We start from the raw sequence: 13,108 nt of genomic DNA on the forward strand, positions 1-13,108 counted from the left end.
GTGCTGGGACCCACACAGCTACAACCACACTGCGAACAAATATAAAAACACACTTCTGAGAAGCTCTCGCGAAACAGTCTCCTTAAGGATAGCTTTGTAAGTGACACCGCCCCATGTATTCAGTAGTACCAAAGCAACTGTCTGAAGGCAAAACAAGTTAGGCCATAATTGGAGACAAAGCCAGAGTCACTGCTCTGCGCATATTCACACCAGTGTGAATGGAAGCTTCTTTTTCAGACACAGAGACTGTCTCATTCAATATCGTTGCCATTCCAAACCGTATTTAACTCAGCTCTCCTGCGAGGTTCCAAGTGACCTCCGACCCTCACAAACCTGACAGGCTCTTTTTCATTTCGCTTTTAAAAAATGGAAAATTACAAAGTGGTGGTTACAGCAAATGTTATTCCTGCTAAGGAAATGAGCTTCGCTTTGTGCACTCAGACTTCTTGTGTCTATTATTTCAGCCACCGACCCAAAAGGTGAGACTAATGTTTCTTTCCTCTGTCGTGCAAATGGTAGCCACTAATAACGACCTGTGACATAAAGCAACAGCTAAATGCTATTTGAGCAAACGCTAGGACATTGCCTGGAGCAGGATCCACCACATTCAAGATGTTTGGGCTTAGACATAGACACCTTGTTGCAGGAATTACAGAGATGCGTCCCTTTCTGGGTGCAACCTTTCGTATGGTACCGACACCTCAGTTATGTTCCCTCGCTTAGCACAACCAGGGGTTCAGTTTCTCAGAGGACAAAAACAGAGCCCAGGGCCATTTGCAAGCGAGCCCTTCCCGAGAGCTGCCCTGGTGCCGTCTGGCGGGAACAAACACACACACATGCAGAGCGTAAACACAAACATCAGTGTCAGGGAAAGCTTTTCAAAGGGCCTTTCACTGCCTAAAACCCATTCACAATCACTGCAAATGCCAACTGTCCCGTTGTTTGTAGCTGCAATCCGCCTGCACCACATCAGCACTAAAGGGGTGCGTGAGCATAACGCTAGACAAAATGCTGGTAGGGATTTTAGTGCAGAGGACAGTCCTTCGCTAGGGCTGTGCACTAGATGAACTAACTGATAGCACTGCCTAGCTCTTTTCATCCACAGATCTCAAAGCATTTTACGATGCGGCTCAGTATCAGTATCCCCATTTTACAGAAGGGGAAACCAAGGCATAGGGAGGTGAGGTCGGCTAGAAAGGCTGTTAAACACACAAACCCAAAGCAGCTGGCTGAACAGCAAGCAGAGGGTCCGCAAGTAACTCCACACAACACAAGGCAGACTTCTGCTTCTTCAAACCTTTCCCGTGACACCAACTTTCTTAGATTGTAAGAAACAGGTGGGGACTGTTGTTAGTACTTTGCTGACCTGTAGATGTTACCACGATCTGTGTGCTAAACAACAAAACAGTGTGAGAATTCCAAGATAAGGGGCACCTTTTTGGTATTTTATAAAAGCTCTGCTTTATTTTAAACGAGTAAAAATTCTCTGCAGAAGACACCGGCAGGACTGGAGATGTTCGCAGAGGAGGGACACAGGATCCACTCTGGATTGGACAAACATTTGCATGTTTTTTTAAAGTTTCCTGTGGCCCCCCCAGGTTGAAAAACACCCACTTATGAGCCTATGCTGTCTACTGACCGGACTGTCCAGTCCAAGCCAGTATTGTAGTTTCAAAAGAAACTATATAGCAGGTGAGACTTGTGGAGTAAGAAGGTAACTTTTCTTCTTGGCAATCTCCAGTTCTTTTTTCCCCATCCAGAACAACTTCCAGCCTTCACTGCTCATCTGGTCACCCATCCAGACTTCTGAGAGACAGGGACTCACACATACTCCCCACAGTCTGAAATGATCACTTTCTCCTTGGGTTTCCCATCTTTGCTGCCTTGAGCCTTAAGACGAAACAAGAAGTAAAGACAAATCTCCAAGTCAGATCAAAGAAACAACTGGGGAAACGTCCCGTTGTCTGCGCCCCGGACTCCTACCTCGATCTGCCGCACCACCTCCATCCCTTCTGTCACCTCACCAAAGACCACATGCTTGCCGTCCAGCCAGTCCGTTTTATCACAAGTGATGAAGAATTGGGAGCCGTTGGTGTTTGGGCCAGAGTTCGCCATTGATAACAACCCTGGGGACAAAATGTTATTATTGTATTGAGGTCCAGTCATGGAGCAGGACCCGACCATGCTGGGGGCTGGACAGGATGGTCCCTGCCCCAAACAGCTGCCAAATACACTATTTATCATAGATCTGCTCTACGCTCACTGTTAAGCGCATCACCACATCTGGACATTGACTGCCTAATACAAACACTCCTTCAGCAGCCCCCTCATCACAGGACAGCCACAAGGATCAAGAGAGAGACCGTTTGCTAGTATGTTTTCAGGTTCATAATACAGTGCTGCCCTCTGCTTCCTTTCTTCTCCTGTCTCAGGTTTCATCAGTCCCATTTATGATAAACTCATTACACATTGCCCCCCGTAGTGTCTGTTACTACCATGTACCCTCCCACCGTGCATACAACACAATACGTATTACAAGGAGCGCGGCCAGGCCAAATGAGGTTGCAAGTTTAGATTTGTATAGAACATAGGATCCATCAAAACTGTCCCATGGAATATTACCGCCTCCTGCCCCCGTCCCACCGAATGGAAATAAAAAATCCAAATCAACATTCCCTACAGTATTTACAACCCAGCCTGCAGCACCATATTAGTGCATCAGACACTGGGCGCAACAAGCTCAGGGACAGCGGGAGAGCTGAATGGCTAATATTGAGCCTCTTAGGAACACAGGACTGGAAATGACCTCGTGGATCATCAGCTCCAGTTCCCCGCTATCCTAAGCAACCCTGTTGTACATCCTGCTCATAAACTCTTACTTCAGGGTCCCTAGTGCAAATCCAGCCTGGGACCAACTGTTGCTATCATCTGATGGCTACTGGGCAGCTGCTTGGTGGCCTGCGTAAAATACGTTGGTGGCCTCACGACATATGTAGGTGACACAGGTCACTTCCTAGGGGACAGGTGTCCGTATCACAAACCTCACCCACAGGGTTAGCACGGTCTCCCTTTGCCGACAAGCTAAGAAGCAAGGGGCTGAATTGGCCACAGACAATGAAATCCTTTCCCACTCCTAGAGACGCTCTTTCCAAGTCAAGTTCGCAGCACATCAGTGGTGCAACGCGTGTATGTGGTGGGGGGAAGAGGGGTGTATGGAAGAGAAGGGCTGTACCCAATCTGTGGCTGATGCAAGAGCTTCGCAGTCTGGCTACATCTATATCGTAGGCACCGCTGTCCCCTGGGCGCTCGACCCCCACCCCCACTCTACCACCATTCCAACCCCTTCCCCAAAGTCCCCATCCCAAGTCTGCCCTCTCCCTGCCAATATTCCAATTCCTTTCCCAAATCCCAGCCCCAGTCCCAACTCCTCCCCTGAGCATGCCACATTCCTGCTCCACTCCCTCCCCTCCTGGAGTGTGCCAACACTGCCCAAACAGCTGTTTGGTGGCGGCCGGGCGGGAAACACTGGGAGGCAGGCAGAGGAGCAGAGACATGGCACACTCAGGGGAGGTGGTGGTGGTGGTGGGGCTGGGGGGTGAGGGGAGCTTGGCTGCCAGTGGGTGCAAAGCACCCGCTAATTTTTCCCTGGGTGTGCTCCAGTCCCGAAGCACCCACGGAGTCGGCGCCTACGGTCTATACGGCAAACCACTGGCAGTGGCACATAGGGTACATGTAGCTACCCGCCGCAGTGAAAAGCCGACTGCATAGCTACATGCGGCTGCGTAAGATTCTGGCAGAGGACAGTCAGTGGGACGCGACTCTGCTAAATACCATCCGTGCAGCCGTGGGAGGCACGTCTTGGGTGTGTAGAGAGCCGTGCAGGGTACATACCACAAGGTTCTGGCGAGTGTCTATTCTACCATGCCAGGCCTCACCCCCTACGCTGCTATTTACGCCCGTGGGAAGGGAGCGAGTAGCGTACTTTGCAGACAGAGGCTAAGAATCCAGCCTCATTTACTGACAACAAACTCAGTTGCCCCCCAAAAGTTCCAGCAATCTGCCCCAGGCAGTTGCAGCAACCTTTGCCCGAGCTGCCCCACTAAGCCAGCCTGCTCCCGCGCCCACAGGATCTGGCCTTACCTGGTCCCGTGTGCTTCAGAATAAAGTTTTCATCGTCAAACTTCTTCCCGTAGATGGATTTGCCTCCGGTGCCATTGTGGTTGGTGAAATCTCCAGCCTGACACATGAACTGGGGGATGATGCGGTGGAAGCTGCTCCCCTTGAAGCCAAAGTTCTTTTCGTGGGTGCATAAGCAGCGGAAATTCTCTGGGAGGGGGGGAGGGGCCCCGCGGGACAGGGGAGGAAAGAACGCAAAATCCAAGTTCAAAATGCCAGCAATGGGACTATATGCAAAAGCTCATCTTAGACCAGGGGTGCCCAACTATGGCTCCGGAGCCACATGCGGCTCTTCAGAAGTTAATGAGACTCCTAGTATAGGCACCGACTCCGGGGCTGGAGCTACAGGCGCCAACTTTCCAATGTGCTGGGGGATGCTCACTGCTCACCCTCCGGCTCCGCCACAGGCCCTGCCCCCACTCCACCCCTTCCTGCCCCCTCTCCTGAGCCTGCCATGCCCTCGCTCCTCCCCCGACCCCCTTCCTCAGAGCCTCCTGCATGCTGCAAAACAGCTGCTCAGGAGGTGCGGGAGGGATGGGGAGGCACTGATCAGCTGGACTGCTGGTGGGTGGGAGGCACTGGGAGTGGGGTGGAGGGAGCTGGTGGGAGGGCTGCAGATGTATTACTGTGGCTCTTTGGCAATGTACACTGGTAAATTCTGGCTCCTTCTCCGGCTCAGGTTGGCCACCCCCTCTTAGAAAGTGCCTTAGAGATGTGGCACACGCTCTCACCCGCTGTCATGGGCACAATGTCCGAGCGCAGGAGAATCTGGATTCGGCCAGCGGGCTTGTTTCCAATCTTGATGTCCATGTACACCTGAGGATTGGCCCTGGACTTCTTAGCAGGAGGCTCACCCTAGGGAAGAGAAACAAAGTGATGTTCCCATAGGTTCTTCTTACAGGTCTCCAGCCCTGAGCTCTCAGCCTTCAGTGGCTCATCGCTTAAGACACCCAGCACCGATGGGACAGCAGGCTGTGACGTTCCACCTGCTGGGCGTGGCTGCTCCCCCTCCTGCAGGGAATGTCAACCCTGCAATCAGGAGTGTGACTGCAGCCCATGTAGACATACCTGAGCTAGCTTTACTCTAGCTCAAGTAACAAGAGCAGCGAAGCTGCAGCAGCATACGCAGCCCGAGTTAGCTGCTTGAGAACGTACCCAGGGTCCCGGGCCGGGTTGGACTCGAGTCTGGTCCATGGCCATGGACGCTGTTCTTGTGACTTGGCTAGTTCAAAGCTAGCTCATCTTCAGTTTCTGTGGCATCGGAAAAGAATTTCTGAAGTTGCAAGGCCTGTGGCGCTACTGCCCATGTGTCTGACACGCTGCAACTCAGAGAGACGTTTAAACCCACGACCCACCCAAACCCGGACCGTTTTCAACACATCCTTTTGAATGATGCAAGAGGAACAAGTCAAATCCACCACTTGATCCCTTCCTTCTCCACACAGAAGGCCAGAGTCCTGTTGTTACCTCCTGCGTCTCTGATTTGGAAGGCTCTGCTCCCTCTTCCTCTGCATTCTCCTCAAGCGTCTTCCCCGAAAACTTCTTCAACCAGTCATCATCCGACCAGACTGGGACAGAGAGAAGAAGGGATCAGAACAGGGTCTAAACCAAACCATGAGTTCTTCTGTGGCACTTGCAGCCAAGTCTGACCACAGTGTGTTCTAGACAGCTTTGAAGGAGCAGGAGGACTCAGTCCCCAGCAGGAGAACCCTAAGGACATGGAGCTTGTAGCATAGAGAATTACAGACCCATTACACAGGTGAATGAGAAAATGATGTTCACTGAGTCAGTAGCCGCAGCCTAGTAAAACCTCCCGTTAGTCACCTCTCTAAAATTACCAGCAGGATCAGCCCACCTGGTCTTGCCTAATGGCTACTCTACACAGGTAATGTTTACCAAGGGGCCTAAGTGACACAGGCCCTCAACAAAGCGATGGAGAAGGCAGACACACAGCAAGCAAACGGAACCGCTACACAGCCAGGCACTACTGACAGACAGCAGGACATGAAGGTACTCCCCACTCTCGTTCACCAGCTCACCGGGCCTGGAAGAGCCTTCCTTAATCCGCATCGGCTTGGCCAAGTTGACACGAATCGTCCTGCCAAAAAGCTCCGACTCGTTCTAAGGAGAACGGAAGAGAAAAAGGCGAGAAATTCCTGTGTTCTCCAAAGCCCTGGCAGGCTCCGAGGGAATCACGAGAAACCCAGAACATCCTTCCTCCCTCTCCCCTGTCAGAGTGTTGATTATCTGAATGGACCAGGAGCACCTTGGGCTCGGTGATGGACAAAGACAGCCCCACCCCGAAGAACTTACGCAGCAGGAGACAAGAGAAAAAGAGGGAGGCAGGGAGGAGAGAATATCGGCAAGCATGAGAGGCAGTGGCCTTAGCATATCGGCGGCCTAACGGTTGTCTGTGGTATGCAAACCAGGCATGTGCCACAGCAGCCACTGCCCCCATTTTAGCCGGCAAGCCCCTTTACACTTGAAGAACCTGCAGCCAGTACTACAAACTGCCGAGATTCTTTTCTGACTTGTGTCTCTTCCCGACAGCTGTTACGTGGAGAGAGTTCAGAAACGAGTTACCAAAACCACCCCACCCACTCCAGAGGGTATCAGATCCATGTTTCCCTTCCTCAGCCCAAGAGCTATGATCAGCTATGAAGGGAATGGGGGTCATTAGATACAAGAGATTAACAGCAATCTCCAGATGACACTGAGACATCCTGTCATGGCCCATCGTACTGGGAGCAGAGTAAGCTACACTTCCCCCACGAATGTTCAATAAAGAGGAATGTGATCCATACCATGTTGTCAATCGCTGCTGCAGCGTCCTGAGGGAAGAGCAAAAGAAAATACGCTATTGCTAATTCAGCCGTGACTCCTATAAAAAAGCCACACTAGGTGCATAGGCGGCTGCTAGGATTTCATATCAATGCATATCCTGGACTGGGAGCAATTGTCTAACCTCGCTCCTCAATACAAAGTCTGTAGCTTCTTGCCACATCTCACATGGACCTTCACAAGGGTTTTCAGACATAGGGGCAGATGCATTCATGGTTTTCTCCCCATTGATCCAATAGCTAATGCCTCCAAACTGCCCACCATCTGGGTCCCTTGTTATGCTTATTTTTATTATCTGAAGCCTGCGATAGGGTCATCGGGCCACAAACAGGTGACAGCACGTGGTATCTGCTGAGCTAAAACCACCACTGGCATCACGGACTGAGTTAGCCCTGGTCAAGATTTTGGACCACGAAGAGTTTCCAAGATGGAGGTGTTTCTGCAGGATCATCCAAAGAAAGCAAAAAAAACAGAGATGGAAAAACTGGACCCAGAAGTGGGACAGTGATTCCAGCAGAAGGAGAACCATATATAGCCATGACTGTTAACCTTGAAGGAGTCAGGAACAAAGGGCGCAATCCTATTCCCACTTAAGTCAACTGCAAAACTACCAGTGACTTTGGTGGGAGCAGGACTGGGTGAAAAAATGGTGGTGGAAGAAGAGATTTCAAACTCAGTATTAAAATTTGCTCCTCTCTCACCTCTGCCAACTCAAATTCAATGAAAGCAAATCCCCGGTGCTTTTCTGTGGAGAGATAAGGAACAGTTACAGCTGCCAAGAAAGCCAAAGAACAAGGGATTTGACAAAGTCACTCGCGCTGCTAAGGGAAATTAACGTGTCCGCTACTGCCTCTCCATTTGAGAATTCAGACTTTGTTTCAAACACACTTGTGTTTTTAGCGGCTGGTGCAAAGAACTGGCAACATCAGGGGTAATGAAATGGCCCATTTTTTAATTACTTCAAGTTGTACAGAAACATTAAGATGTTCTTTATGGCCCTGACGTTAACGAAGCTAAATCTCCATCAAGGTCATTCTCAAGTAATGCATTATACAATTTGTTGTACAGAAAGAAGACTAACTTTACACCTTCATCCTGAAATAAGCTCCATGCAGAGACTCACTGAAGTGAAGTATGTGCACATGGAAATCACTGCAGGATTGGAGTTTTAATTCACAACCAGGATAGAGAAAAGGCACATTGTAGCATGGAATGAAAGAAAAAATCTCTTTGCTAAGTATTGAAAGTTATTTACGAAATAAATGAACAAACATGATTTAAAGAAAAGACATTGCAAAATACAGTGTTAATCTATTTTGAAAACTGTAATTTAGTTTATTAATTGTTCGTGCAAATATGTCAGGGAGTCCTAGCACATGTCCTGGAGAATACGTTGTCAGATAATGGACTTTAAGTAATAACAGATCTAACTGCAACTGCTATTGAATCGTTGCTAAGAAGCAGGGAGAGGACACTGGTTTGTAGGTGATTACTGAGGGCCGGGATTTTAAATTGTACTGGTGTGATTCAGAAGACGCTAAGAAACTTCTGAAACTGGTCAAGTTAATAGGAAAACTCAAGCCTCTAAAGTTTTGCACATTCCAAAGACAGCATGTTACCCAACACATCCAGCAAATTCAGAGCACTATGAACACCAATGGTCCTGGTGCACTGGGAAAATGCTGCCCCTAGCTTTTGATGTTACAGAAGCACAAACCTCTACAGTTAGGGTTCTCTCTTTAAGGGAGCCTCGCAAGCCATGGTTTCTTGGGAAGCAGCAAACCTCAAGGATAGAGCAGCTAAAGAAAGCAACTGGACACTCTCTCGAATCCTTGGACATGATTCCTGACACAGAGATCCCACACAGAGCAAGAAACAAGACAGACCAAAGCAGGAACCGACTCACCAGTTTCATAGTCCAGAGGTATCTGAATATCGGTGATATCTCCAAAGGGAATAAAGGCAGCATGGAGAACTTTCTCATCCACCTCTTCCGCAAGTCCACCTGCAAGTCACACAGAGTGTTCTCTACCTGCGCAGCCTGTTTGCCCACAAAGACTTTCCAGTGCAGAAACAGATGCCAAGTGGCATCAGTGCAGAGGAAAGGATGGCCTGCTGATTAAAGACAGCTTGTAAACTACAGCTAGCACAGAATGTGGCTATGTCGATGCAGGATTGGGGCCAACGGTTTGGGGAAAGATCTGAAGTTTCTCCAGTGGCTTCTACGCTGTTTTCAAAACCCTCCAGTAGCCTCAGAGAAAGAAAATCCCTTCTCTATAAGAGACACCACCCTCCCCATCAGCAAATAAGGACTCTAAAACAAGTCTGGCTTGACCATTTTTGCCCCTCTCAGCACAAAAACAAAAAAATAAGCCAGCTGGACTGTGCCACCCCAAGAATGGACGGAATGCCGCCCCTTAGCATGTGCTTCCTCCGCTGGTGCCTGGAGCCGGCCCTGCCCTAAAAGGAGGAGGGGGAAACCCATTCCAACCTCCTAACTTTTTAAAAATCCTTTTGAAGAAATGAACAATGCAGGCACCACTTGAATTCACAACCAATTCCTGCTCCTTTTCTGCTTGCTAATCTACATCTGGCTTGGACCAAATACTCACACGACCCTCCCATATGCAAAAAAACCCAAACCTGCTAATCCCATCCCAGGACCAGATTCTTCAGCTCTCCCAATGGCAACAGATAAGCACATGAGCAAGGACAGGCATTCTCAGACCTGCCAGATGTACTGAGCCAAAGTCAGTAAGCAAAGGGAAGGTTTTGTGCACCACGTGGTGCAGTCTGATCAGCCAAACTTTAATCAGCCATGCTGCATCACAGACCTGACCTTACCCACACCAACACCATCTTGGTGTGAAGTCGTACAGAACTGCAAACTCTGCACAACTCACCTGCTAGCTCAGGAATAGATCCAAATAGAGTAACATGGAGACTTGGCCAGAAACTGAAGTGCAGGCATATTTCCAGGGTAAAAGGGGGGAACCCTGGCATAAGGGGACAGGTCACATACAAGGAAGTGGAACAGAACCATCACATTGCCTGCACATGCTGGCACGTCAGACATACTGACCTCTGCAAGCTGTACTTGCCCTGCCCTAGCTAGCAGCTACACAAATACACATTGCCCAGCACAAACTAGCAGATAAGACACAAGGAAGTGGAGTAGACCCCCCAAGTCTCAATCTTCCACCCCTGCTGCAGACAGGCTCCATGGATCAGCTAAGCACAGGGGACAACATTAGTTTAGCAAGTCATTTGAAGGTCAGGGGACGGCAAGAACACATGAGCCCTGCAGCTTGGTTGAGGGGGGAGAGCAAGCAGCTATTAAAAAGTTGGGCAAGGGGTTGAGTAACATCTGTGCCGCCAAGTTGTCTGGATATGCAGCCCAACCTGTGAACAGAACCTACCTGGGCAGGAAACACACATGGCATACAGCCAGCACGCAGGCCAGAGTGTTTGAACTCAGGTGCCTGGCATTAGGCACCATACTAAAAGAGGCCCGATTTTCATAAAGAGCAGCTGCTCTTGCAAACAGGGCTGGTGCCAGGTATCAGCCCAGCAACCAGGTGCTTGGGGTGGCCAACACAGAGGGGCAGCACGTCCGGCTCTTCAGCGGCAGGTCCCTCACTCCCTCTTGGAGCGAAGGCTCAGCTGCCGAATTGCTGCAGAAGACTGAAGCAGCGGTGGCAGAGCTGAGCACAATCACTTTTTTTTTCCTGCTGGAGCCGACCCTGCTCACAAACCACCCCCCAAAGACCAGGCCACTGGGGGTTAGGCATCAGAGTTTAAACATTATGGGCATTCAACATTCATCCCAATCCGTTCAGAGCAGTACACATCCCACTCGTTAAAGTCAACGTTGAGGGCTCAGGGAAAGGAAGGTGACTATTTGAAAGTGCCATTTAGTTTTCATTTAAGCTTAGTCTGACTCACTCTTGCCATTTTTGTGAGTCTCCTGCTCTTCTGTTTTACCCCTAAAGCCCCAGCTCTCGGATTCCTGGGAGTCTGAGAACAGGAGCGCTTTAAAAAGATCGATGAACATTATGTTCCCAGCCCTGCAGTGACAAGCAGGAAAATGGAAAGCTCATCAAAGGCTCAACGCTAGTTTATCACAACCCCCACCCGCAACGTTTAACCCAATCCCATGATTTCGGACGGGGTTTGTCATTCTCCCCAGCCTCTGACAATCCGCTCCCTGCACCGGCCGGGACAAGGCAACAGCAGCAAGACCCCGGGGAATCCGGCCGTCGCCAGAGGCGGTGGGGGAGAGGCGGGCAAGGCAGGGGACGGCGGTACTTTTCGGAGGCCTCCCCGGGGGGATCAGCTGATTGCAAGGGGCCCACGTGGGGCGCTTCACCCCCAGCCCCCCTCCGGCTGCACCGCCGCTACTCACCCACATACAGCACCCGCTTGGTGGAGGCCATCTTCCCGCCCCAAGCCCTCCCCTTGCCCCGGAACCTCACCCCGCGCCCCGCCTGCAGCCGGGCCCGGCCCGCCCCTGGCGAGACACGCGGCGGAGGAGCCGCAGCTGCGGGTTGCCGGGGCCGGGCGCTCAGCTCCGAGGCGCGGGGAGCCCTTTACCGGCTTTCCCCCCGCTCCGGGTGCAGGATTTTGCCCCTGCGAGTCCCTGGGAATCTCTCCCGCCTGTACCAGCGAGCGCCCCTGCTGCGCCAGGCTGGGCGCTTCGCTCCCAAGCCTGCCCGGGCTGGCTCTTGCTCGGCCGGCTAGTGGGGGGATTAAAAGCTGACCCTGCACCCGGCATTCTGCATTTAGGGGAAAGAGGCACGAGGCTCCAGTAACAGCGGCGCCAGTGGCAAGGAGCCCCAGCTGTCCAGGTTAACACCGGGGTGACCTGAGCACAGTCTGTAGGACCTTCGTGGGGGGCAGACATGGAATACTTGGCTTATTCTAGCGGAGGAAGGTACAAGAAGATCCAATAGCTGGTAGTTGTAGCTAAACAAAGTCAGAGTGGAAATAAGACATCTGTTAACAACAGAGGAATTAACCCTTGGGACAACAAAGCAAGGTTCATGGTAGATTCTCCACCACTGACCATTTTAAAATCAAGATGAGACGTTTTTCTGTAAGATCCACTCTAGGAATTATTTGGGGGGAGGGCTCAGGCCCACGCTCTGCAGTGGAGCGGATGATCCCAGCAGTCCCTTTGGGCCTTAGTCTGTGAATTAGTAACCCCAGGAAGAACAGCATTTTTCCTAGGGAAGAGGGGCAATTACACCAACCTAGTGATTCAGGATGATCAACTGCCTCCATAGAACAAATATTTTAAACCTTATTCACTACAGTGTGATTAGGTGGTCAAGATTATTGAAGCAACCTCTGAGTTATAGGTTTTTTTCCCCCTAATCATAGTATCCACTAGTTGCTATTGCTTCTGAGTTTCTGTGGCTTCAGCTAGCATTGCAGCCAGTAGCATTGCAGCCATTTATAGAATGCAGCAGTTTGTGTGTGTGTGGTTTAGAAGTAGGAGTTAATGCAAACTGACTGAGGATAGATTGTAAATGGGGCTACAAGACTTACACCCCACTGGATACCTGATCCTGAATGGCAGGGTGTCCAGTGATCAAGAGCTGTGTTTGCAGCAGAGTCCAATGCCAACTGCCTGTGCCTAACACGTTTCACAGGGTCCTATCCTGACTTTCTGGGATGCTCAGTGAGGTATAGCTGCATTTCCAAACAATAAGTTAATGCGGTAAGTGTTATGCCACCAGACTGCAAAGTAACCATTTTCCTGCTTTAAATTTATGAACTGTGGTACTGCATCTGGGAAGCAGAAATGGAATTATTAGAGTGGTCAGCTAAGATAACAGGTCCAACATATAACCGATCTTTAAGAGCTACCAGCCTTTTCAGGATCTTGTTACAATATATTGTTCAATTCCTCATACAAAGGAGTCCGTATTATTAGAATCAACATTCTCTGCTTTGTGACTTGCCCTCAGGAGATGCAGGGCACTGCACTGCTGCACTTTTGCTGTCCTAGCTTCTCTCTTGGGTTTAGCAGTTATAGACCAGAATCCAGATTTCAGAAGGGGATTCCTGTATATTTCAATACCTTGGC

The 13,108-nt window shown here is 50.3% G+C and overlaps 1 protein-coding gene across 1 annotated transcript; it reads right to left on the reverse strand.

Annotated features, from left to right (window-relative positions):
• Window positions 1–1,435: 1,435 nt before the first annotated feature.
• PPIE (peptidylprolyl isomerase E) lies at window positions 1,436–11,472 on the reverse strand. Its single transcript, XM_032789598.2, has 10 exons — window positions 11,423–11,472; window positions 8,924–9,022; window positions 7,719–7,762; window positions 6,981–7,007; window positions 6,216–6,297; window positions 5,644–5,744; window positions 4,908–5,031; window positions 4,141–4,326; window positions 1,984–2,126; window positions 1,436–1,890 (listed from the first exon to the last, which is right to left on the reverse strand). Exons 1-10 carry the CDS (start codon window positions 11,451–11,453, stop codon window positions 1,822–1,824), a joined length of 906 nt encoding a protein of 301 aa, XP_032645489.1. The 5' UTR covers window positions 11,454–11,472; the 3' UTR covers window positions 1,436–1,821.
• Window positions 11,473–13,108: the final 1,636 nt, after the last annotated feature.

Source organism: Chelonoidis abingdonii, chromosome 25 (genome assembly GCF_003597395.2).
Source record: "Chelonoidis abingdonii isolate Lonesome George chromosome 25, CheloAbing_2.0, whole genome shotgun sequence".
Classification (NCBI taxonomy): domain Eukaryota; kingdom Metazoa; phylum Chordata; order Testudines; family Testudinidae; genus Chelonoidis; species Chelonoidis abingdonii.

What these genes read in the sequence shown, in the direction of transcription:
- PPIE (XM_032789598.2), bottom strand. Translation starts at nt 11,453, where the DNA reads ATGGCCTCCACCAAGCGGGTGCTGTATGTGG. An exon ending in CCAAATCAGAGACGCAGGAG is followed by an intron (nt 5,032 to 5,643) that starts GTAACAACAGGA and finishes TCTCTTCCCTAG; the next exon opens with GGTGAGCCTCCTGCTAAGAA. An exon ending in AGGTGGTGCGGCAGATCGAG is followed by an intron (nt 1,891 to 1,983) that starts GTAGGAGTCCGG and finishes TTTCGTCTTAAG; the next exon opens with GCTCAAGGCAGCAAAGATGG.